The following is a 26159-nucleotide window of genomic DNA, read 5'->3' on the forward strand; positions in this document are numbered from 1 at the left end:
TGTGTGATTGTTTTTTATGTGTGCTAACTATCAGGGTTAGGGCAGTGTACAGAAAGCTGCCTTGTACATAGTTGACACATGAAAGAACATTGTGTACTAAAGCTAATGAGGCCATGTTTTGCTTAGCTTGCATATAAAGACATACCAGTGCCATCAAATCTCCTTTCCTTAAGCTGCCTGCTGGATGCAAAATCCTGTTATCTTATTTCACAGGCCAAAATAATTACATTTGTAATGGACATCACAATCAAATGGGCAACATGCATTAGGCTAATTGTTTCAGATTTGATAAATATGTAGTATGAGTATAATCTTCAAAACCAAAATATCACAGTATTCATGTAAATTTCCAGTGTTTTGTTGCTTCCTTGCTCATTAGGGTGCCCCTGTTTGCATTGCATTGCAGTACGTATAATAAATGTTTCACTGGTAAAAGTACACTGTGCACTGAGGTGAGGAGTGAGTTTTTGTACCCTTGCTGTGCCTGCTGATGAATACTAAGAATGCACATGCATTGTATCCACGCCCACCCATGCTGGAAAAGTGGCTTTTCCTATCAAATTACATTAGATCACATGACTGCGCCCTTCAGTCCCATTGTCCTGGACCAATGTTCCTGATGTTGCCTTCCCAGGCCTCTTTGATCCCTGTCTGACTGGGACTACTGCGATGCTTCAGTGTTGCCACCATACCGTGACTATGGGTCTTTTGTCTGGCTCGGTGTGTTTAATTTCACTGCTGATAAATATAGTGTTATGCGAGTATTTAACAAATTGGTTAAAGCTTATGATTGCCCTTGTTAAGCCAGATCACTTAAAAACTAAAACTTGACTGTAGCTTAACTTTAATAAATAAAGTCTCCCAGAGTAACTCAGTAAATCTGTTAAACTTGATTTACTATGTTTTTAGATTTTTGATGTATTATTCTGATGTATTGTTCTAATTACTTCAAGTATTTTATATCTATTATACACTCTTTTAGCAGTGTGTACGTGAATGTGTCCATGGCCACAATGAAGGACCGCCTATTCAACTGACATCCTCTGCGTAAACTATTTTCTGGAGAATGTAATTTCTGGTTTTCCCTCTGATGTCCTCGAACTGATCTGTCTACACTCTCTGTGATTTAAGGAGTTTCCTGATGGACAGACATCTGTATTTGTTGCTAAACTAACGACCAACTGCTGCTAGCTGCCATTAGATTCTTGGCACATGGGCATTAGACCGCCTGGAGGAGGAAGTTTAATAAAGCTTTATTTAAGCTTTAAAGCTAATAGGAACGCTAACTGCACGGCTAACTCAGCTAACTAGCTAAAAACAGCTAGAGTTAGAAGCAGTTGGTGGTTACTTAAGTAACAAGTAAAGCTGTCTGTCCATCAGGAAACTCTGTAAATCCCAGAGAGGTTAGACACAGCAGTCAGAGGGCATCAGAGAAATAACCAGAAAATAGTTTCTCCAAAATCATTTGCATTTGATTCTTCAAAATGATAATGATGGATTTGTTTGTTAGCATACAGAGCAGGGACGTGAGACGTGGTCACAAGTTGTCCCTGGAGACGCTTTCTAATGCCAGGTGTAAACTGATGTGTCTTGGTCTTGTTTGCATTTACAAGTTCACAGTTTATTTGTGGTGTCTGTGCTCAGAGCCTCTCTGCCTGCCATGCCTTTTCATTTGATAATGTTGTATGTACCAGACTTGATGCTATGTGTCATTGAGGTTTAAATGAATCTGAATTGTTGACAACAAACGGCTCTCTTAACGGTTCTGGATGAAAATGAAGAGTGGGCTGCGGTTATGTTCCGCCAGGTTACTTGGCCCTTTTGGTGCTGCAGGCTAGCTTCCAAATAGAGGTGTGTTTGTTCATTCACACTACATCCTAGAGAGAGGCTCCTGTGTACATTTTGAAGGACTTATTTGCGTCACACAGACACAGTCTAGTCAAAGAAGGATCCTTGTAGATCAGATAGACAAACAAGCTTTACAAATCGTTTAAAGTATTGTGGATTATAAGCATATGTGGGCTTCTGTTATATTAGAAGAACTCAAGGGTTTATCATATTGTGATTATCAGTCTTTAAAAACTGGATTAAGTGCTGTCATTCTACCAGGAACTACTGGGCCTGTGCCAGTGCATTTATTAGCATGGCATTTTAAAAAGAACAATAACAAAAGCCACCAAGATGAAGTATGACATCAGTGTATACGCTGTTCCATTGCTTGGAGCTTATTAATCCAAGGTGATATAGCCTAATATCACCCAATTGTATTTTTTAATTCATTAAATACATTGAGCCCACTTGTTTCTCTCTAAGAAAAGACCTAGCCTGGAAATGTGTTTATTGAATATCTGTAAAACTCATGGTCATATTTAGCTAACAAACTTTTTTGTTTTCTGTGGCTACAATTTTGTAAGTAGAGCAATTGTATCCTGACCGTATGAGTCAAAAGAAGTTGAATCTGAAAGATGCCAGTTTTATTAGAGAGATTCTTCATATTTCCTCACCTTCTGGGTTCTGTGCAGTCATGTTTGTCCTATTTCTTCCCACATACTGGGAACTCCTAACAGTTCGGGACAGCTCTGTGGCTTTCCTAAATCAAGACAAGAAACCGATGCATAAAGTTGACATGCTTTTATTGCTATGGTCAAAAGTGAGACCCAAAAAGGCATCACTCAGAGTTTTGTTCCAGTTTGGATGGCTGTCCTGATGCTTGATAAGTACAGACCCAGATCCTGGTGCCAGGAACAGGCCTGGGTCATAACTCTTTGGAGGGGATAAATTATATGGAGTATGTTTCTATTCCTCCTATACAGCAGGTCAGCACACGGCATTAAAGCACTTTGCACTCTAACTCCATTCACAACTTTTAGTGCCTTTGGTCGCGAAGATTAGCAAAAAGGGCAGCAGTGCTAAGCTTTGGAGCTAATGCTTCTGCAGTAGCACGTTATTATTTTCCCGCAGCAGATTTTCAACAACTCTCACTTGACGGACACCAACTTTACGTCAAGTCCCGCCCCATTACTCCGCCTCTCACTGGCTAACCTTAACCATCATAACCAGTAGAGGTATTGAGTATTAGCCAATCAGAGAGAAAGCTGGGGGGGGGGGATGTATGCACTGCAGCAGCAAGGTATAAAACATGAACCACTCCCTCAAATCTTTCCTTTGGCCCTACTGTTTGCTGCTGAGATTTCTGTTAGTGAAATCTCTCAAAACCAAACTCTCCTGCTGCTTCTCTGTGCCCCCGAAGTTTTGATTTGTTAGCATTGTGAGCAAACAGCTAGGGAGTGTGAAACTAATTCCTTGACTGTAAAAATAACCTACTGTCTGTAACCAGTCATTAGCAAGGCCTTTGGATTAGCTGCGCTGAACGCGGTGTGTTGTTGGTTAGCATATGTACCACAGGGTAAGATGGCAGGGAGGGTCTGGTTCATACATTTGTTTTAGAGAGATATTCCCCAGTTCAGCCCCCAAGTCCTGGCTGCTCCAAGGATGCACCAGTAGAGAGGATTATGGAGGATCAGCAGGTTTTAGAACAAATTGCTGCTCTACATCATTCCATGCTTCAATGTGGAGGAAAGTCAAACATACCCATACAAACACGCTCAATCCTCTAAGGCTGGGCTTTTAGGCTCTGCCCCCCTTTTCCACCGAACAGTGACGACATGTTTTTGTCTGCATGGCTGATCCGCTGGCCTACTTTTACCAGTGAGCCCTGGCACATCTCCCTGCCCCACAATCCACCTCTGCCCACGTGGATCCTGGAGAATCCAGGATCTCCTCAGCTCTTTTCCTCTCTGTCTTCCTCTCAGCCAGCTTATTTCTGTCAGCTATTTGGAGTTAAACGGTGCATTGGTTGAATTTTTATCCTCCGCCTGCTTGAAGAATTCATATTCTTAGAGATGTTGCTCTGTGAGAAAACAGCTGGATTTATTTGGCCTTTTTATTGGGTTGTGCATGTCTTTACTCGCCCCAAGTATGTGATTTAAGCTTTGGTGAGTTGACGTATCAGTTTTGTAAGGAAACCTGAACTAACACACTCATCATCATCACGCTGTTCTCCATCAACCTTCCTTACATTATTAACCTATCTCCCATCACCACATGGCGTAAATCAAGAATTTGAGTTGAACTTCAGTGAAAAACATCACAAGACTCTCCTCTGCCTCTGGACAGAGAGATACACTATTCACATTCCTGTTCAATAAACAACACCATCGTGACATTTACCAAGTGACCTCAGTATGATATCAATCAATTTGACTAATTTACTGCCCTGCTGTTGGTCACTGCTCCCTCTTCTTATGCTTTTGTTTATCTATACCCTGTTGCTGACACAGTGACACCGTTTAAGTAAGTTAAGACAATGGAGGTCGGATGGTAAAGACATAGTGTACAACACGTGCTGTCGGTTAGTTAAAGGTTTTTTGTGTGTGATAGAGAGACTTTATATAATAAGCAGCAAGAAGCTTGTCTGAGATTTAGGCCAGGACAGGGAAAGTCAACAACTAATCTGCCCTGACCCAGGATATATTCTTGTGTTGCAGTGTCATGCAATGAGAAAGACGAGTGTGTGATGAGAAGGCTGAGTGACAAAGCACTTGTGATCTAGACTCGACAGTAAAGAGTTTTAATAAAGTAAAATGGGGAAGGCTGTCGAAGCAATACAGCTATAGAGCTCATAGACCCAAGGTTGTAGGGAGCTCCACGCAAGTTCACACTTGTTGTCACGCTTGATGCCTCTGAAAATATTTAGTCACAAGGCACACATCCTGCCTGAGATTGGAGCACAGTTTGCATGCCGTGCAGCTGGTGAAAATATTTGACTCGGCTGCTGGGAGATGAATCTCTCTGCAGCCTGTTGTCTATGCAGTTTTGTCTGCTCTTTGTCAACCTAGTCAGTTGGTACAGTACCGTGCAGTTGATTCATACCATGTCTCCTTGTTCTGAATGGTCCTAAAGCCAACAGGAAATATCAGGGGATTTGGCTGTTGGGAACCAGTGGAGACCGTGTATCAGCCAGCGTGTCTGTGTGCATCTGTGCAAAGCTGTGCTGCCTTTAATTGTTGTATTGTGCACTGAAAGGCAGTATGATGGCATAAAAAGTAGAAAGCTGTTTTTAAAGGTTATCGCTCAGTTTGTAAATGTGTCCTCAAGCAAGACACAGACTCCATCGGTGCTCTAGAGGTGTGTTGTGTGTGCTAACATGTTTCTGAAACAGGGGGAAAACATGCTGATAATGTACAAAATTTACAAAATGATTCAGCCGTTTGTTTCCAGAGAAGAGCCTATAACATGGAAAACTTGTTTAAAACCCCCAGGTGCTTCTGAAGTTGGAGAGGAAATGGGAATAGAGAGAGAATGAGGAATAGTGAATTTACAAGCTGCTGAATCATAAGTCTTGCCTCAGGCTCTTCCTTCATTAGCTTGGCATTGACCCACTACTGCTATGTAACGCACATGGCACATTTCTTCTTTCAGCAGCCAGAAATTCCCCCTCTCACTGTTGCATAACTATTGGAATTACAAATTACACACACAGCACACCCCCAAAGCAGATCCTGTCAGACCAGCCCCATCTTCACCTTTTTTCCTCTTTTCATCTGCTTTCTGTTTTTTTTTTTTTTTTCATCTTTTAGAAGGAAGGTCAACCCTCAGGTTTTTTGTTCACTCATCGAGGTAATGCTGGGAGGGGGGGGGGCATCTTTCCCGCTTATTTTACAGTACAGTGTAACACAGGGCATTTGTGTTCTTGAATTGCTCCACATGTTTTATCTCTGTATTTGCATTTTTATCATTTGAATAGCTCTCTGCAACTTGGCAGTTTCCAGTTAACTATTGGTTCATTGAGTCACATTGCGGATGCCGGACAGGTCCATCATCACGGAAGTTTGTACAGGATTGTTTACTCTGTGACAAGTCTGCTTAAACCTGCACCCTGGTGTGTGATCTGTTTGTCATCGATCAAGTGTGTATTTACACAAGTGTTCTCCTATCTGGGTGATTGTAAGCCTTTTTAAAAAAAAAAAAACGATAACAAGCAAAGTTTGGGAACATGAAGTCGTTAACTAAATTATTCTATCAGTCTGTTTTAATTAACGGATATTAATAACAGCCACAGTGTATACACATTTAAAATAAGATTGTACAACTTTTTAAGAATTGAGTGAATTTTATGCAGGTAAGGTCCTTATCTGAAACTAGACAGTGAAACAGATATTTTTTCAGAGAACATGCAGGAACAACAGGACCTTGATATAAGCACATCATTGCATCGCAAAGTATTCAGACCATACCAGACCACGTTGAGAGACCTTTGGAAAATTTCTTAAACAATCCTAAGGCTTTGTGGCATCCTGTGTACTGATATTCTGAAGGCTTTAAGTAAACAGTGTGGATCTCTGTTGAATTTTGCATGATCTAACAATGCTTTCCTGTAAGCACATTACAGCTACCGAGTTCTGACTAAAGAGGGATGAATTCTAGCAGGTAGGATCTTGTAAGAAAAAAAGATCAGTCACTTATTTAGAGATACTCAGTAATTCTGAGAGGGACTGCCCTATAACCACATGTTTAAACAGATTTGTGCTATCTCAGTGGATAGACCTACAGTATGTCTGGGGATCAGAATCAGTATGAATGCATAGAGGCATGCATTAAATATTTATAGTTTACACTTCACAGGAGTGTATTACATAATTCTGTGGAGTTGTTTTCAGTAAAATATCTGAAATATGTCCTTCCTTTAGATCCGTGGGTGTTCTAATGTTCGAGAGTGGAGAAGAACACAGACATTTGACACCTTACACAACATAGTTTAAAGCTATGGAAAGCTAAGTTTAGCCCATGGTTCATATTTGCTTGGCTCTTAGGTTTCTGTCATCGGCTTTGTGTTCCTTCCTAGCACTTTAGGTGAAAGCATATATTTTGAGGTGTTAATGCGTATCGGAGCATGCGCACATTTCATCTTCAACGGGGATCCAAAATAACAACGGTAAATGTCATGTCTAGGTGTCGGAGTCAGCTGTTTCGCAGACATGAGGGGCCAGAGCTTCCTCCTAGACATGACATTTTACACCTCTGTTGAAGATTCAGAGATGTTTATTTCTCTACCAAGCCTGAGTCGTCTTTACTGCAACAAAGCTAGAGGATTGTTGTGTGTGTGAGAGAGAGAGAGAGAGATTATTATTTTGATCGTTTGATATTTTAGTATTTGTTTTGTTTTTACTTTTGATACTGAAATTTATTATTATTTTTTCATCAATGAATTATTTTTTTAATTTTTTGTCTATATATATATATATATATATATATATATATATATATATATATATATATATATATATATATATATATATATATATATATATATATATATATATATATATTACTGTTTTATTAATTTATTTTTTATATATTTGTAACACAAACAAAAGTCTCAGCTGGATGTTCTTGTCATCTTTTATCTCTTCATTCAATCACCTCAAATTGTAATGAACAGAATACAGATGGAGAGGCTCTCGGATTGACAGGACACTGACTTGCACAGATGGTTGTCTGTGCGATTGTCAGTATGTGCGCGTTCATTGCTCATCTCCCTCCTTCTGACAGCCGGACTGACAGGGTGTTAACACGACTGTCCATGTGTCCTGCTCTCTCCTGACATTGATACTTGACCGCTCAAGGGGAAGCTCTCCAGTTTCAGGATCACATGGTGCTTTGCGTCTTTGTACCTCTTGTCACTGATGCAACGTGTCGTCATGTTCAGAGTTAGCTTTTTGTATTAACATAATGTAAACAGGCCTTTGGGTTAAACATATGTACAATGTATATTTCATGGCCCGTGGTTCCACATAATAGAGCCTGCATAAAGGTGTCACGGAGGTCTGTTTTAAGTACTTTCAGTTTAACTCGAACTCTGTATGTTGAGTTAGCCTGAAGCAGTCTGCTGCTGACTGACCTTATTAAAGTTCAAAGAAGTTAAGCTATAGTTTGTAGGTGACTAATGGAAAATTTGCATCATAGCAAAAGGAACATATCTAGACAAACCTCTTGTCAGTGTAGCTTCACTCTCCCCTTACTCCATTCTTCACTGTATTTCAACACTACTGATAAGGTAACCAACTGAGAACCAGCTCTCTCTCTCTCTTTCTCCTGTGTCCTTGTCTTCCTCTGTTGTGTTTCCTTATCTTCCTCTTACCCTATGTGTCTTCTGTTACCTCAGCTTGTTCCTTATGGTCTCTTATCCGTTCCATTTTTAAGTATTTTTCTCCAGGACCACAGGCTTTGTATTAACATGCATATAAAATCAGCAGTCCTGTATTGAAAAGTTGCTCATGTGTTTACAGTAGCCTTGTTGTCTGGCAGAGATACTATAGGTAAGTCTCTGCTCCTGGCTTCTCCCCCTCATGTTGTCCCTGTTGGCCTTGAGCACACTGAAGGTATAGAACAGCCATGTTTTGCTGACATTCTGTACTGCACCTTATAGGGTAGCCTTGAAAGTAGTTAAACATTGAGTGGACAGGAAAACAGGCTCCAGGTATGCAAAAATGGCTATAATGAAACTTGTCAAGGTTGCACACACAAGTGAGCTGTGTCGAAATAAGATTGACTTGGAGACACCTGAAAGAGTTTCAGTAATATCCGTGGCTCTGCTAAGCATTATGGGCAGAAAGGAACAGGGAGGAAGGGGTAGAAAAGACCAATTCAAAGAAGGTAGTTTGCCTTGAGCAGCTTGCAAAAATACCCAAAAAGTGGCCTGTCTTGCTGTCTGGCTCTCCCCTTCTAGACCTCATGTTACCATTTCTCCTTTGGCTTTATCTCTCACTGTCTGCTGTTCCTCATTCACACTCAGCCTCCTTTGTTCTCAGTATTTTGTTTGCCTGTACCCAAAGAGCTTGCGTGTGTTGCCCTCCCCCTTACGAAAGGAAGTGTTCTTGCTGAAGAGGATGTCATGCAGTGTAGCATTCTTTTAATTCAAAGGCGCACAGAGTTAACAGCATGTTGTGCTGTTGAACCTCTCATCATTGTTTCAAACCCTTATGGGTTAAATACAAACCGTTAACGTGGAAGTAGCATGTTAATGGTTTTTTGTTACTGCTTGTACAGCAACTGGCATTGATTACCCATTTAGTTTCTCATGTATGATGACTACATTAATAATCTACTGTGCTGACAAATGTTCCATGTTTTGTGTTTCAGGTACCCCAGTCAATATGTGTATTGTTCAGAGCAGAGCTTTTCTGACCCAGGTCAGTCTGCCGTGGACAAAAACCCTGATGGCCAGGAGCAGGACTCCACGCAACACAAGGTGTGTTGTGCTTTCTTATATTCCACTCACATCAAGCATTGCTTTTAATGAACAGCTGTGGCACACTGTTGTAATAAAGAACACACATGTTCGATCAATTATATGAAATAACACATTTTAATGAAAAAAAAATAAATTGGCTCCTGATTCCTTTGTGTCAAGGATCCAGTTGAGGTGGTTGGGGCAGGGGCATATCCAAGTGGTGGGGGACACGGGGTAGACATGCCATGACATGCTGGCGAGATTATATATTTCCTCTGGCTTGGGAGCTCCTGAGGATACCCCAGGAGGAGCTGGAAAACATTGCTGGGGAAGAGGGATGAGTAGACGACTTTGTGCTGCCGCGACCCGGCCCCTGTAAATGGATGGATGGATATTCAGTGTGGTTAACATTGCTGGTTCACCCTCTTGGCCAGCTGAGGATTATTAGACTTGCTGCTGTGAAATGGATGAGTTAGCAGAACACTATGAGGATAGTGGTGGGAGTTGGGTCATGTGCTTGAGTGACCCACTAACTAGGGGTGGGAATCTCTGGGCACCTCACGATTCGATTCAGTTACGATTCAGAGGGCTGCGATGCGATTATAAAACGATTATAGATGCATCTTGATGCATAATGTTTTTTTCTATACAGGATCACTGGATAATTACTAAGCATTTAATTTGCACATTAAAATCTAAAAGAAACATCTCCTATTTAGCTTAAAAGGACTAGTTTGCATCCCTAATTTACTTCATTAACCTCAGCTCCATGATCCCACATTTCTTCAACAATCAGTTGTCAGACAATAACACCAGACAATAACTTACTGCCAACAATTGTCTTCTGCCAACTTTCGGCATCATGTTCTGCCGCTCACTCTCTCTTATTCGCTCGACCTCACAAACCGGATACAGAGAGAGCTTGCAAAGCGTTGAGTGTCACCGTGCTCGCACAATGTGCGAGTTAAAATCATTATTTGCGCACTGATATTAATGATTGTGTGATATGTAAGTAGGGTGGTTAATCATTCCGCAGCGGTGGTGTGCCGAATACTGGAGGAACACTGGTCTCTCTGTTATGTGCACGCCACAGACGGTCCGGGCGCTGCACTTCTGCGAGTTCCGCCTTTTGCGTTCTGTCAACATTACGATATCAATTAACATTCAAATAATCTATTTTTTGACATTTGTTAATCGAGTCAGAATCTTCCATGACCGTATCACTATGCATCTAAGAATCAATTTTTTTTCTCCTACCCCTACCACTAACCTCTGGTGAAAAGTAGGAGGCACAGAGAGAGGAGTAGTTATAAATATTTGATGTGTTGGTCCAGGAAGGTCCTGGATTATAGAGGCAAGCCTGTGGGATAGAGTGTATTACATAATTCTTGGTTGCGCCCACCAAGATGGGCTTTATTAAAGGAAAAATAAAACATATTCCTTTCACCTTATCTCTTATTTGACAAGTGATAATCTGCATGATTGAAACTATGTCAGAAATGCTTACAAAGACTGAAAACAATGTTCAGCACCTAAAGATTAGAGCCACTTGTAAGTACAAAGTTACTACTTGTCAAGAATCTAGGTTTCTCTGTGTTATGAAGTCATAGAGGTAGTTGTGCTATATGTCTGGACCAGCCCTGTGGGTTAGAGTTCAGAGTACACAAAGCTTTACCATTTCTCTGCTTTATTGTCCTTTCTGCATCCTTAGTTGCTGAATAATGTTGGAGACTAATCCATCTTAAGTCAGTCAACAAGAGCTTTTCTGAGGTGGACTGATGATGGCTCAGAGCTGGGTCTGGGTTAATTTTGATACTCTCAGCTCTTATGAATGGACCCTCAAAGTGGTGTGTGTGTGTGTGTGTGTGTGTGTGTGTGTGTGTGTGTGTGTGTGTGTGTGGTAATGTGCAGATGAGTATTATAATGAGTGATAATTTGGGGAAGCCAGTGTGCTTCGTTACAAGTGTGTGAGCGCAGAAGAAGGGGAGTCATTGTTTGTGATCCAGAAACAAACAGGCGTGCCAGGACAGTTCAACAGGCCTGGCAGTCTGTCACTGGCCTAATACCGTAGTCTTTGTCCATCAACAAAAGGCTTTTTTCACAACCTGAGATGCAAAGACCGTTTGCATCTGGCATTTTCACACAAGAATACATTATTCAAAATCAATCAGTGTCTTGCAAAGTGCTTGAATTGTTGTTGTCACAGTGCTTCATTATTAGGCAGTGATTTGAACTGCTTTCTCAAGTTTAGATTCCTATCCTTAGTCCACTATTCAGTGAAATTTTATATTTATTTTTTCCCTAGGTGTCGGACGAATGGACGACACACACATCATACGATATGGGGCTAGAGACGGAGAGAGCAGCACTAGAGATGCTGGAAACACAAAACATACACCAAGAAGAGGTAACGTCGCATATATGTTATTACACGGTCCCAAAACAAGTGCTTTCAGCTGTTAATGTGTTGTCTTTTTTATATGTGAATGTTTTTTGTGATTTCTCTCACCAGACTGTGATTCATTGGGATGCTGAGGTGAAGGAGACCAAGCCTGAACCAGAGTCTGATACTGTACCTGCTGCTCCTGAGCCAGAACCCCACCCAGACCCCCAGGCTGATTTGGACCTGCAGAGTGACACCCAGGACCATGACCGGGAACTCCCTGTGTCCTCCACTCCAGAACCAGTTCCAGCACAGGACCAAGTGTCCACAGATGCCCCCACCCCAGCGGAGATCTTCAGTGAGGCCCCTGCTGCACCCCCCATCCTGGACTCAAACCCAGCCGCATCCCCAGATAAAGCTGAAAACACACCTACCTCCCAGAGTGCCGGCCAGACCCACACAGGGTAAGCTCAGATTCACTTCCTCTTTCCAGAGACCTGGTCTCTGAGTTGGCTTTAACCACAGAGAAGTCACATTGGTGAACTAAAATCATAGTCTTTGATAACTAAGAATATACATGTTCCTATTATGATGGTTAAAGCCAACTATAATCAAATCCAAGTATAATATAGGTACAGCTGTTTTCCCCTGCTGCCATTGTCGTGCCAGACATTGCACATGTTCTGTTATTTTTGTTTGTTAACCTTTGTTCCCTTCAGTTGTTTATTTTGTTTCAGTTATTTAGTTTTTTCATTTAACCACTGTTAATGACTGAACACAAACCAAAAGAGAAGCTCAAAGGAGAGTTGGTCCTCCTGGAAATTCAGTCACTTTTACTGGAACTGGAGGCCGGCATCATGAAGTTACATGGAACTGCTCATGCACAGGAAATGGACTTTGTAAGGGAAGATTGTGGACATTGTGGAACATCACCTGTGTGGACATGAACCTTTCCGCTTGGTCAAACCTACAAGAAGAATACGTCCATCCAGGGGCGACGTTTGTATTCAAGTCCTTTTGTCAAATCGGCTGTTGACGTCAGGACATTTTAAGATGGGCACATGAACTGCCACACGGGCCAGCGACCTCTCCATTCCTTTTGTCCGTCCATTTCTTTCTCTTCTCTCTCCTTCTCCTGCCTTTTCTCTCTCGCCTGCTCTCCCTTCGCTCTGTGTCATTTATCTCCTCTTCCTCGTCCCCTTCCCTACCTCTCTCCCACCCCATCCCTTCCCACTGTAAGGAGGTGTGGTAAACACCATGTCCTTTCTTTCCCCCAGTGCAGTGCTGGTTGCCAGTGCAGGAGATGAACTCCCAGTAGACCACTTTGTTTTTGCTGAGCACTCTGATTCACAGTGCGGGGTCATTCCCCCCGAACTGGCAACCTGTGAAAACTCTCCTTTTGGCAGCCTTCTCCTCAGGTGAGTTTCTAACCCCATGGAAGCCAATCAAAGCACAGAGACAAGTAATCAAGTCACAAGCTACACCTCTCTGCTGTGCGCAACCGTCGACCGCTGGCCTTGCTGTCCACTTACTTCTGCTTTTTCATTTTTATTTTATTTCCTTTTCCCATCATTTTGCCTGCTCACAACCAAGGGCTATCAATACTTTAAAATAAATTGAATATTTTATGTGTCTTGTGTCCAGAGTTGCTGAGTGCTTATTTTGGTTCTCCACCCTTCTTTATCCTTATTCCTCCCCTCTCTATCTCCTTCTCTTCCCTCCAACTCCTCCTCCTCATTGGCCACATGTCTACACTATAGTGTGGATGAGGCTGCCGCAGAGGACCAGCTTTCCGACCAGAGCCACAGCTCCGGTCCTGAAGCAGAAGTCCAGTCTACTCCGGGCCATATGGACCAGGAACAACAACAGGAGCTGGAGGATGGGCTGTCTGATTTGGACCAGGAGGGCAACACTTCCCAACACCAACAAGAACAGCAGGCGAGCAGCAGTATTTCTCACGTCGTACATGTCTGTGTATTATTAATGAATTATAACATCCAGAGCTTTTTAGTAAATATCAAATGCAACGATTGATCAGTGCAGCACTAAAAAGCAGGAGCTTTCTTCATTAGCAGAACAGTGCGGAGGACTACATAAATGCAGGACTTTCTCGGTTCTTGTGAATCCCACCTCAGTTGAGAGTTCGATCCTAATTAGACAGACATAGAGTTTATAGTCCCTTCATGCTACACATGCATAATACAACAGATAATTAAGTGTGTCTTAAAATATAGTAACATTTAAAATAAATAAAATAAAACAATAGGCTGTATACTGCACATACACATATACAGCCAGAACATTCTGCAGTGCATTTGTTGAATTTGCTTCTTTGGAGAATGTAAACAGCAGCAAAGATGATAATATGGGTTCATCTTCACAAAGTCTGACATTTGGGTAAACGGTGTCCATCTTGACTGCGTTTCAGCACCAAGCATCATCGATGTACAAAAACACAGTCCATCTCCTCTCATCTTGCCAGAGTCTTGCTCTGACAGCTCGGAACACAGACCACCTGCTGAGCGCTTGATCCGGGATGTTGATGGGGCAGGTCTCTGTAAAGATGTAGGCACAGCAGTCTCCAATGTCCATTGCTTGGCCAACATGAGTCCCACTTTGTCCAGACCAGACCTTTAGGGCAGCATTAAGTCTAAGCTGGGCCAACATGGCTCCTATCCTAGCTCTCTTTCCTCTGAGCGATCACCACACCCGCCGTGGTGCCTTGTCCAGTGGATTGGGCTGGCTGGATCGTGGTGTGCCGGTCTTTAATCCAAAAACCCTGTCTTCTTTTTGCAATGACGGTTTGTTTTTTCTGTCATAGGTGACACATGTTTTAGCAGTAAAGCTGAAAAATGTAAACAAAAGTGTAGCGAAGTTAGAAGGAGCTATCGGCTGCTGCTTCTACAAGCACTGCCGTTTGCCATGACATAAAAGTGTATCTGGGGGAGAATTTACTGATTTTCAGGGGAATTGTGTGCATTGTGTAATTATTACATTATATGGCTGTTTTGAAGCCAAAATCGGACTAATCTGTACGTGGCTAGCAATGACTTGACTGCTGCTGGAACTATTAGGATGTTTACATAAGAGGCCGTCTGAGTTGGTGGATTTTTAGGATCAGACTCTCTTGTGACGTCCAAAAGGGCGCTTACATAATTCATCAAAACATTAGTCACAGCTCAGTGCATGCTTTAGTGGCCAGGGTCTAGCTGACTGCCCTGAACTGTGGATGGGAGTCTTTTGACTCCGAGCACTATGCGTGTGTGTTAGTGGCTGGTCATTCATCTAATTCATAAAGCGGATCACTGATGTCGAGATACAAATAACCTTGTTAGTCATATTTAGCAAAATGTATTAATTTACAATGAGCTGTGCTCTTGCATATCAAGATATAGCCAGATTAGGTGATTTTAGTTTGTGATAAATACAGTTTTATAACACTGTGGGTTGGGGTTGGTGTGTCTGTGTGTTTCAGGAAGGGGATGCCAGTATTGCGAGGGAGACTGATCCCTCAGTGCCCAGTAAAGAAGACATCCCCACCTTCGACGAGTGGAAAAAACAAGTCATGGAGGTGGAGAAGGAGAAAAGTAAGAGCATACAATATTAAAACACACATTTTGAGGCATGTGCACAAATGGACACCACAGTGCAATGTCCCAATAAGTTCTGTTTTAAGTTTAGGCTTGCTTTAGGGCTTTTGGTCTAGCAAAGCTGGGTAACTCAAATATTGCCTGATGATGTTAAACTCACTCAGTGACACAGGCCCAGGCGCAGTTTGCAGCATTGCTTCTGCAGACAAAGGGGGCCTTCGCTTGTCAGTTTTAATCTATGTCTCCTCTTGTTGCTTCTTTGTCCTTCTTATTACTTGTTCATTGTCGACCTCTGTCTTTTCTCTTTAGCTTCCTTCCTCGTGTTCTATTCCTGTCTCTGTCTCAACATCTCTGTTCTTTCTTTCTCCCTGTGCACGCCATGTGCAGTTGTCAGTGGAGCGTGTGTTTATGTGTGTTGCATAAGCCCTCGACTTGTTCCTCCCAGGCAACACTCTGTTTCCAGTGTCTGTAATGGGCTCTAATATAACACTCCCTCTGCCCAGGTCAGTCTCTCCATACCTCAACCAGCGGCAGCCCCCATCCAGTGAAGAAGGTCCAGAAAAACTTCAAGAATAACTATGCCTCTGTGGAGTGTGGTGCCAAGATACTCTCTGCCAACAATGAGGCCAAGGTTGAATCCTAATCATCCCTGTTTGCCTACACACAAGCATATACACTCGCTAAGTAAACAGATGTTGACCTGTCAAGTTGTATCAGCAGGTGGTTGAAACCTGCTTTAAAGTTGCTTTAACAATTAAGATAAGCATTTAAACCTAACCGGGAACAGAGGTTTAGTCTACCACGAAAAACAGTGTTCACTCACTACAGTTGGCTGTTACATAAGGAAATAAACGAAACAAAATCTGATGATGGTGGATGCTAATTTGCTCACTCTTCTTATTCAGAGCACTTCAGCTATTCTCATGGAGAATATGGACCTTTACATGCTAAATCCTTGCAGCAACAAAATCTGGTGAGTGCACTGACGCACTACTGGCATACAGCTTACAGGAATGGAGGAATGGAGTCTGATGTTAGCAAGTTTCTTATGAATTTATTTTTTAATAAACCTTCTCTATTTGCCTCTCTCCAGGTTTGTGATAGAGCTCTGTGAGCCTATTCAAGTCAAGCAGCTGGACATTGCTAACTTCGAGCTCTTTTCATCAACTCCTAAAGACTTTTTAGTCTCCATCAGTGACAGGTATACTTTGTTTCTTGTATGTTTAAGTGGGTTGGTTGATTGATTGATTGGTTTGTTCTTGTGATGGTTTTGTGACAGCCAAAAAGCCCTGCATTGGACTATGTGGAGGCCTCCTGTCCAGTTTTTTTGTTGCGTCCTTCACAGTGCACTGTTGCTTGCATTTTGATTTCTAACTGAGTAAATGGGGAGGAAGGATTATTGCAAACCTGAGAGATAAAAAAAAATAAAAATAAAATGCACAACATGTAGCATTTGAAATTTCAGTTCTTAATATAATTTTTTTTATCATGATAGCTTTTTGGGAGAAGGTTTTCAGTACAAAAGGGGTCACTTATTTTGGGAGATTATGAAACTGGCTGGCACACATGCACCTCCAAAACAGCACCATGTAAAAAAAAAAAAAAATACCAGGAGCAGGACTGATTAAAATCATCATCTTCCTCCTGTGTTATCAGCTCTAACTTTACTGCTTGCTGCCAGAGCTGGTGTTGTCCGTTGTCCATCGTTCTCTCGCACCACAGCTTGTAAATCCCATCCTCTGGTATGGAAGCACATGTTGTACTGTGGCCTTTGTACCCAGCCTTTGAGAACATTCCAGATGTAGTCTTAAGCACACTGCAGCCATCACACACATCTTACTTTTCTCTTGTTCTGTCTGCAGATATCCTACCAACAAGTGGGTAAAACTGGGTACTTTCCATGCACGCGATGAGCGCATTGTGCAGAGCTTCCCTCTGGATGAGCAGCTTTATGCTAAATATGTGAAGGTACTGTTTTGTTTTGTTTTTCTTCCTTCTGCTTTAATAGTACACTTGTCTCAAGGAAAGTAACGATAAACAATTAATATATTCATTCCCAGTTATATATTACAGTTCCTAGTTGATAAATACACACACACAGACTCAGGGGACCCACTTATGACTTCATGGTAAGTTAGCCATGCCATCAGCGCTGCCTGTAAACACCCCCCCCCCATGCCTTTATTTCATCAAGACACAACTACTGCAATGCTCTGTATTTTGATATTGGTAAGGGAAATATTCATAGATTACAGCTCATTCAAAATGCTACAGCCAGGCTTTTAACTCGCACAAAGGGGAGTGACCACATCACACCAATCCTCGCTGCCCTTCACTGGTTACCTGTGAGTTTTGAGAATTAATTTTAAGATTTTACTACTTATGTTTAAAGCCCTGAACGGCCAGGCTCCTGCCTACATCTGTGATTTGATAACTCCCTCCAAGCCGGAACGATGCCTGAGATCCTCTGGCAGGGCTCTACTAATGGTTCCAAATTTCTCGTCTTGTACTAAAGGTGACCGTGCCGAGGCAGGCAAACTCAGTGGCCTGTTTTTAAATCTCTTAAGTCTCACTTTTATCGTTTGGAGTTTTTACAAACTTTATATAACTGCTGTTATTATATTATTTAGTTTTGATTTTATTGTTGATTTTTAAGTTATTTTAATTCATTTATATTTTTAAGGAAATAATATGTTTGTTTTACTGTACAGCACTTTGTAACTTGGTTTTGGAAAGTGCTTTACAAATAAAGTTTTTACTACTATATTGGCATAATACTCCCGGAAAATTGGGCAGTGTGAAAGCGCCTAAGCAAAGTTGTTCTTTCTTTTGGTTCAGTCACACACATTGCCTCCCTGTAAGCTGAGTGTGTTACCTGGCAAAAGACTAAAACTGTCTTTTAGTGAAAATGAATTGTGTGCAGGGTATCGGGTCTTTCTAGGTTTCAGTTGTTGCTTCAGTTTTTTACACAGAAAAGAAATATTATTGTCATTAAGACAACATTAGGCTACATTCATTAGCATATGTGTAGATGTAATAAATCATAAGTATCTTGCTTTTCTGAACGGTCTCTCTCCTCACACTTCCACCCTCGGTGTTGCTCACTAAACACTTGATTAATGCTCGGCTGATTATCCTTTTTATGTTGTGGGTGTTATGTGTGGGTGCTTACTGTGATTCATGTTCTCTGTTATGAAATGGTTGTTTCTATTACATAAAACTGATTTTTTTTTTTAAATTTATTTTGGTCTAGAGAGTTTAGGATTATGTGCTTTGGTTACGACTTTCATCTAAGCAGATGAATACTGTTACTTCTTGTTTTGATATTTTACTTGTCTGTCTGCCTGTCTGTCCCTCTGTCTCGCCTTGCGCTCCTTTCTAGCTGCTTGTTAGAAACCTCTTTCTGGTATTTTGCCTGTGGACTGTTATAGAACAATGATCCAGCCTATACCAGCAGCAGTGTGTTTGTCTTATGAGAGAGACAGACTGTAAGCAAATGCCTGACTTGCTTGTAGCTTGCATCAGTCTTTACTGATTTCTTTCTCTTGTTTTATTTCTCTCTCCTTCTGTCCTTCTCCTGTCTTCCTCTCGCATCAGATGTTCATCAAGTACATAAAGGTTGGCACTCTTCTCTCTCCGTCAGAGGTTATGATGCACTCACACAAAATGCATTCTTGTAATGGTCAAACACTTTAGTGGGTGAGCTTTGGCATTGTTAGTGCATGTGAAAGATTTTAAACAAGTAGAAATATGCACACAAACCATATTGTCAACGCTTGGCAATTCTAGTTTTCACGCGTTTGGTGGATTATGGGTTTATAGAATTGGGCACATGCACATTATTGGTATTGGGAATGTTGTGAAGTTGTGGATGAAATTTTCAATATAACAGTTTGATCATTTTCCCTGCAGGTTGAACTCCTCTCCCACTTTGGATCAGAACACTTCTGTCCACTCAGTCTCATCAGGTATGATAGTAAATAGCTCTTCCCAGTTCCCCTTTTTAATTCCAAGGGCTCTCTTTTTGATTTGCTGAACCAAAATTGACATGAAACAAAGCAGCTTAGCCTAGAAGGAACCATTAAGGTGACTATCCTTTCTTGTTAAGAAAATAGAAACACTGGTAGAGAACAGGAAACTGGATGAGTGTGGACTTAAAACCACACACTGCTTTATTTAGCCAAGACCAACAAAATACTTTTCAACAAGCCATTTGACTTTGATCTTTATACTTGTTAAAAATGTACTATACACACTTTTTTTCTGAAGAATGATTCCAGAGAATGACCCTGAAGGAACTGCTGTTGGGGTTTAAAAGGCTGTTAAACTCTCCTGCACATGTTTACTAGAAGGTCAAAGTAGATTCTCTACAGTAAAGAAACTCTGGATTATCATTTTCATTAGTTTTCTTCAAACCTGCTTTGAGCAGCAGGTTATTTTATACATTTTTTTTTTTTAAAAGCTGCATTTCCCCAGAAAGATTTGGCCACCTCTTCTGTGTAGTGATAACAACCTTTATCCTTTTCTGTAGGTAGGTTTGTTTGTGTAACACAGTATTTGTGTGTGATTTTTGTGTAGGGTGTTTGGTACGAGCATGGTGGAGGAGTATGAGGAAATCTCTGATTCCCAGTATCCTTCAGAAAGACTGGAGTACTTGGATGAAGACTATGGTAAGATGATCATCTGTTATATTATTGAATAGGAATTGTTACTTCTTTTTCAACATCAGTGGCAAATTGACAATTTTCATTCAATTAGCAGAAGAAGATGATTCAAATGAAAATGTTTAAGTGGAGGTATGTATTTTGCTAAATATTACCTGTACGTCCTTTTCTTCAGACTATCCACCTGGCTACCAACCATCAGAGGACAAGGCCTCTAAAAACCTGCTTGGCTCAGCAACCAGTATGTATACACGCACGCACGCACACACACGCACGCATACACATATATACATCTACATTAACAAAGACTAATTGACAGCAACTAGACTACAACAATATAGATGAAATCAACAAAAGATAAGATTGATTGTGTGGTTTAGGTAGTCATTATTTTCCTTAGATAACTGAATAAACTATAATTAAGATTCCTCAGTATGTTAACCTTCTTGGCATCACACATAGATGTTGACTAGGGTATGGGTTGCAGAGATTTTGCAGCTTACACAATTTTTTTTTTTTTTTTTTTTTTTTTTTTTTAAACCTCACACACATGCGCAAACACACTGGTGCCCTTCTGTCTCCTGATTTAGCAAAGGGAGGACTGGTGTAGCCGCACACAGGAATATTATACAAACACATCTTAAGGGCTTAAACCATAAAACCATGAAAAGAGAGAAATCCTACGCTTTTTCTTTTAGAGGCCTCGCTTGGAGGGGAACTGAACGAGAGAGAATAGGGACTGAAGGAAAAGCTGGAAAATAAATTTTAGGACAGAAAAGTAAAATAATGTTGAAGCAGTTCATAGTAGCAGAGGGGGGGAGTAGGGAAAATGGAACAAGAAATGCCTAAGCCTGTGGTTTCATTGAGTCATGTTTGGCTGAAGGCTGCTGGCTGTCAACTTATTTACAGGAACTTTAAAATAACGTGTGTGTCTCCTTTTACTTTTTAGATGCCATCCTTAACATGGTAAACAACATTGCTGCTAATGTGCTGGGCGGCAAGCCAGAGCTGGAGGGTGCAACAGAAACAGGAGGTACTCATCCCTCACACATTTCGTGCTTCCTGTTACTTTTTTCCATTCTGCATCACCTTTCATGTCCACAACTCTCTTGAGCCCAATTTTCTGATTTTCCAAATCATTGTAATGTGGGAAGAGATGTCTCCAGAGCTGTGTTTGTGGGCTGCACTAATTTTGACTTAGCATAGTAGTGATTACAAGATATTGGCCTCACGTAAATGTTAGTTTCATCTGTGCAAACATTAGTTTACTGACCTAGCCTCTCTATATAGATTTTTTTTATTTGAAACGCAAGGGCCTAGCATTCGTTTGCTTTTACTCTCTTTGAGCAACCGCACCTTGTCACAGGGTAATAAGACGTAAAACTGGTTTATCCATATAGAAACCACTGATCAGCTCTCTTAAAAAAAATAAATAAAAGATTGTTTAGCATGAGTCACCCATCCAGTTTTGTTGCCATTACGTACTACTCACTGTCACTTCCGATCAGTATACCTAGCATACCTTGTCATTAATGTGTTTTTTTTAAACATTTACTTTATGCACATGAAAACATGAATGGAAATGCCAGAAACTACCATACTGCCCCTCTTTTCCTGCACACTGCTCATACTCAAACTTTTCTGCCCCTTTTCTCCCTTTCTCTTTCTCTAACTGCCTGCATGCCTGTCTTCTCACATATTGTTTAGATTAACTGCTTAGAAAACTGGGACACTTTATTTCCTTCTCTGAAGTGTGAGCATATGCATAGCCTTGAGAGTGTGTGTGTGTGTGTGTGTGTGTGTACCAGAGAGATCCAGATGGGTGTTTTTTTGGGGGCTTTTGGCATGAGGTCTCCAGGAGCATTTCAGCAGAACTTTGGCTGTTTGTCTTTTACTTCTTGGTAGAGGAGCATAGATGGATTTAGACTGAGTGGGCCTATGACGTTCCTCGCCCTGTTTACCCCACAAAGAGTTGATTCAAAAAGACTGTCTTGCTCAGCTTTTTCCCTGCGGCATCGAATTAAAGGGAAAACTTTGTAAAAGCTGAGAACACTCAAACACTATTATATACAGTTTTTTATTATGAACTGCCACAAAAATTATCATTTCATCTAAATGGGAGTCCCTAAAGTCAAGCTTCCAGTTAGTGGCAGAACTTCTACCTCTGTCGGAGAAGAATATCTAAAAAGCATCTCTTTCACTGCTGCTCTTTAAAGTTAAGGTTCTGATTTCCATTTACCCCCGCTGAGTAAGCAGGGAAGAGAGAGAGTGTGAGAGAGAGATCAGTTCTAACTGGACTAGACTGGTTCACAGTATTTCTGACTTTCCCAAACATGGACTTGCCAGCCACACTGTGCAACGAAAAGGGTTTCTGTTCTACACTCCTACAGCCACATGGGGTTGGGGAGAAGCCAGCAACTGCCAAGTTATGTGGAACAGTAACAGTGTTTTCAAGTCATGTTCTGAGTATTTTAATATTCTTGTTTTTGTCCAAATGCTAGCTAATGTAACAACAGAAGAGAATGAAAAGAAGGGAAGCACAGAAGTTACACCCAAACCAGCTGAAACACCTCATGACTCTGCAGTGTAAGTCACAGTGTACAAATTAAAGACCAATAAACCATTATCAATGTAGGGCTGGAGCAATTCATCAACATAGTCAATGAAATCGATTACGTAAATACGTCGACTCACATTACGTGCGTCGAAGCGTTGCTGCATCCAATGTTAGCAGGGATTCCCCCTGACAAGGTCCAGCTACAAGACAACACCTTTGACCATCTAAAGTTTGGCAGTATTTTAGACAGACACTCAACAACATGCTGCTCTATGAGCTCTGTGAACTGGGAATAGCTTCATGCAGCACAACTGAACACGTGAAGCAAATGGATCCCACACAAGCACGGCACATTATCAGCACAAGGACACGTAGTTCGTTAAAATTTATTTTAAGTATTTCTTTATCACCTTCATGTTAAAATGTAATCGCTATAATGACTTATGCATATATTTATAACACGATATAAAGCTTCCATAACAGTTGTTATAATCACTTACAAGCATGCATTAGGCGCTATAGCAAAATTCACAAGTCATTATGAACTTTTGATTTAATGTTTTATAACTAATAGTAATACCAGTTTATACCACTTTATAACATTCGACCGTTTCATATTTTCTGTTTATTTCACGGCCACGTATGAGCGAGAAAACAGCTAAAAGTAATATTACAGACAATCTGTGACTGTCTGTCTGTACAGTATGTAAATCGTTTCAGTTTTCTTTGCCCCACACTGATGCAGAAATACAGTTGATTATCATACTGCATTACTCAATATTGAAATAAATCCATGTCAGAAACATTAAAAGTTTTAAGTAAAGTATCTTAATTAATGTCTGTTATTGTTATTATCACAACACATCAGTGACGTGGAAATTAGATTAATTTTAAGATGTGTTACTCTTGTCATTACTGATGAACGTGCTTCATCAGGATGACTGACTAAAGTATTAAATTTTTGATTGATTTTGGATAAATTCTGTATGTTAATTGAGTAATGGGCAACTTTTTTCCCTTTAGAATACACAAAATTAGTCGTAAGATGAATCGACTTATCGAAAAAATTATCGTTAGATTAATAGACTTGAAAAATAATCGTTATGTACAGCCCTATATGAATGTGAATTGATCTAAATGACAACAATGAGTTTGGCATCATTTTTCTCTCCAAAATAAACAGAAGTTCTGATAATATGCTTCTAAATTTGTATCTCTGTCTTTCCTCCAGACTGGAGCCTGCAGAGTCAGAACACCGTCCTACTCAGGAGGACTCTGATGTCTCCACACCTCCTCCCCCATCACCTGACTCCCAGGAGGACAGACAGATTGTCACTCTGGTAGAGGAGGAAGAGGAGGAGGAGCCCAGACAGTCTACGGTCACCCTGATGGAGGAGGAAGGAGAGGAAGAGGAAGAGAAGAGAGAGGAGGAGACGACAACGAAGAGGGAGGCCGACAGGAACAAGTGGGAGAACCAGACGTACTGTCCTTTCTCCTCCTTCTCTTCCCTGTCTCTGTCCTGCATGGCCACGCTGCCGGAGCTGCTCCATCGCTGGTGCTCCGCCAGGCTGGCCAAGGAGAGACTCCGCAGCCTTAGGCGGAGGCAGCTGAGCATTCAAACACAGACGGAGAAACATACCCCTTCCCCCACACCCACACCCCCACTGATCCCTGCCCCTGTCCCCACACCTCTCAAAGAAGCCCTCCCACTCACAGAAAAAGCTCCCGAGCCCGAGGTGCCTGTCAAGGGCCAAGACGAGGGCAAAAACTTGGCCGAGGTGCACACCATATATCCCAACACTGACACCCCTGACGCACACACTCCAGAGCTGAAGATTCTCCTAGAACCAAGTAGAACCTCCACCATCCCCCCTCACAGTTTCTCAGACATCCATAGTTCCCAGACATGGCCTACCCCCACGCACGAGAAGAGGCTGCATCCTCCCATTAAAGATGCAGCCCTGGACCCTGTCCCCACTCCACCACTCCAAGCCGTCTCAATCCCCGAGACGCAACTGGCCAGCAGTGCCACCCCCACCCTTACAGTCAACTTGCCCCCACAACCTGTAGCCTCTGAGACGGCTTCTCTTGCTGTTGTGGTTTCCCCTGTTAAGGAGCAGCCTGTTCAGCCTCTTCCCACCGCATCAAGGCCTGAAGACCTCATCCCCCCTCCGACTGAACTGCCAACAGCTCTCCCACTGACCGACACAGACCCAGTACAGTCGAGCACAGACAGTGGGGACTCACAGAGACACAGTGTCCAGGCATCTCAGACTCACGGGGAACAGGGGGACTCTCTCACTCAGACTGGAGAGCCCCATCGCGTGGAAGACACGGTGGACGAGGACCTGCTAAGCACTAATGGGAATGGCAACGTCCACCGAACAGCTACAGACTTTTATGCAGAGTTGCAGAATGGAGGAGATTATAATGGGGGCCCAGTGAGTGGGAACAGCGTGTTATTGAACGGAGGAGCGGTGCACGGATCCAGCCAGAAGGAGAGCGTGTTTATGAGGCTGAACAACAGGATCAAAGCCCTGGAGATGAACATGAGTCTGTCCAGCAGATACCTGGAGGAGCTCAGCCAGAGGTAAACCGCTGGACACAATAAGCCTTAGAATGATATAACTTCTTTCAAACTTGTTTTTTGATTGCTTATTAGACTGATATGACCAGTGCCATTTAGGGATGCAACGATTACAGATTGTGTCGGTACGATTATAGTCTGAGGAATAATCACGGTTTCACAATGCATTAATTAATTTCACAACACTAGTAATTAAGCTGATTTTTAATATTTTAATTACATAAAAAATTATATTTCTATAATATGTAAATATTATTAATATAAGAGGAATATTAACTTAATTTATCCCACAGGGAAAATAAACTGAACTGTTATGTCATCAACACTCATCCATACGTATATGTTTTAGTGAAAATGATTGAGAACATCTCTTATGCAGCGTTATAATTAATGACTGAAATGCAGTTAATTGGATAATGTTAGTGTTTTACACCTGGCAACATTTTCTCAACACAGACAGGAGGAGGCAACAGGATGTAACATTAAATGTTCAGTGACTAAAAGTCTTGAAGACTACATTCTTCCATAAAAGACCTTTCAGAAAAGAAGCAATTTGTTCTGCGCTGGAAGCTGCTCAGTGCAAAAGTTCAACTACTTTGACTGCAACATGCGTGCGAGCTCGCCACGCAGTGCGCGTTGCTCGCCGCGGCAACAAACTGCCCTGGCGCGGTGCAAGCCATTGAAAATAATGTGTCCCCTAGCACAGGGGTGCTGTTTTGGCGGTGGGTCAGAAGCTTTTTTTCCACCAAAGAAATGGCTGAAGTCGGCAGTGTGGGAGAATTTCAGGTCTGACCGGGGCGTTATTTAAATGTAAATGCTCCATATTTGTGTAGCGCCTTTCTAGTCTTTTCGACCACTCAAAGCGCTTTTACACTACATCGCATTCACCATTTACGCACATTCATACACTGAGCCTAAGTGCTCAAACAGAAACTAACATTCACACGCTGGTGGAACAGCCACCAGAGGCAATTCGGGGTGAGAATTGGGCTTTCAGTGCAACGTAAACAAACAAAGCAGGTGTAACCTTTCACAGTTTGGTCCCTATGCCATAGTTTAGCTAGTGAACCATAGTAGCCTCCATGT

The 26159-nt window shown here is 41.7% G+C and overlaps 1 protein-coding gene across 4 annotated transcripts in view; it reads left to right on the forward strand.

The window, feature by feature from the left end:
- suco (SUN domain containing ossification factor) overlaps positions 1-26159 on the forward strand; it is a 41417-nt gene that overhangs the window by 8148 nt on the left and 7110 nt on the right. For 2 of the 4 annotated variants that reach the window (XM_038716421.1, XM_038716420.1), the window contains exons 2-18: positions 9202-9310; positions 11598-11699; positions 11805-12139; positions 12953-13093; positions 13436-13613; positions 15151-15262; positions 15769-15896; positions 16171-16238; positions 16359-16466; positions 17128-17233; positions 18863-18883; positions 19178-19233; positions 19844-19935; positions 20105-20170; positions 20879-20962; positions 22431-22515; positions 23718-25076. In XM_038716421.1, coding sequence (XP_038572349.1) covers positions 9202-9310; positions 11598-11699; positions 11805-12139; positions 12953-13093; positions 13436-13613; positions 15151-15262; positions 15769-15896; positions 16171-16238; positions 16359-16466; positions 17128-17233; positions 18863-18883; positions 19178-19233; positions 19844-19935; positions 20105-20170; positions 20879-20962; positions 22431-22515; positions 23718-25076 — 3150 coding nt within the window. The remainder of the gene's footprint in view (positions 1-9201; positions 9311-11597; positions 11700-11804; positions 12140-12952; positions 13094-13435; positions 13614-15150; positions 15263-15768; positions 15897-16170; positions 16239-16358; positions 16467-17127; positions 17234-18862; positions 18884-19177; positions 19234-19843; positions 19936-20104; positions 20171-20878; positions 20963-22430; positions 22516-23717; positions 25077-26159) is intronic. The other 2 variants (XM_038716422.1, XM_038716423.1) reach the window with 2 other exon arrangements.

This window comes from Micropterus salmoides, unplaced genomic scaffold, assembly GCF_014851395.1.
Source record: "Micropterus salmoides isolate LMB-PRFRI ecotype aquatic unplaced genomic scaffold, ASM1485139v1 Ms_hic_scaffold_13, whole genome shotgun sequence".
Classification (NCBI taxonomy): domain Eukaryota; kingdom Metazoa; phylum Chordata; class Actinopteri; order Centrarchiformes; family Centrarchidae; genus Micropterus; species Micropterus salmoides.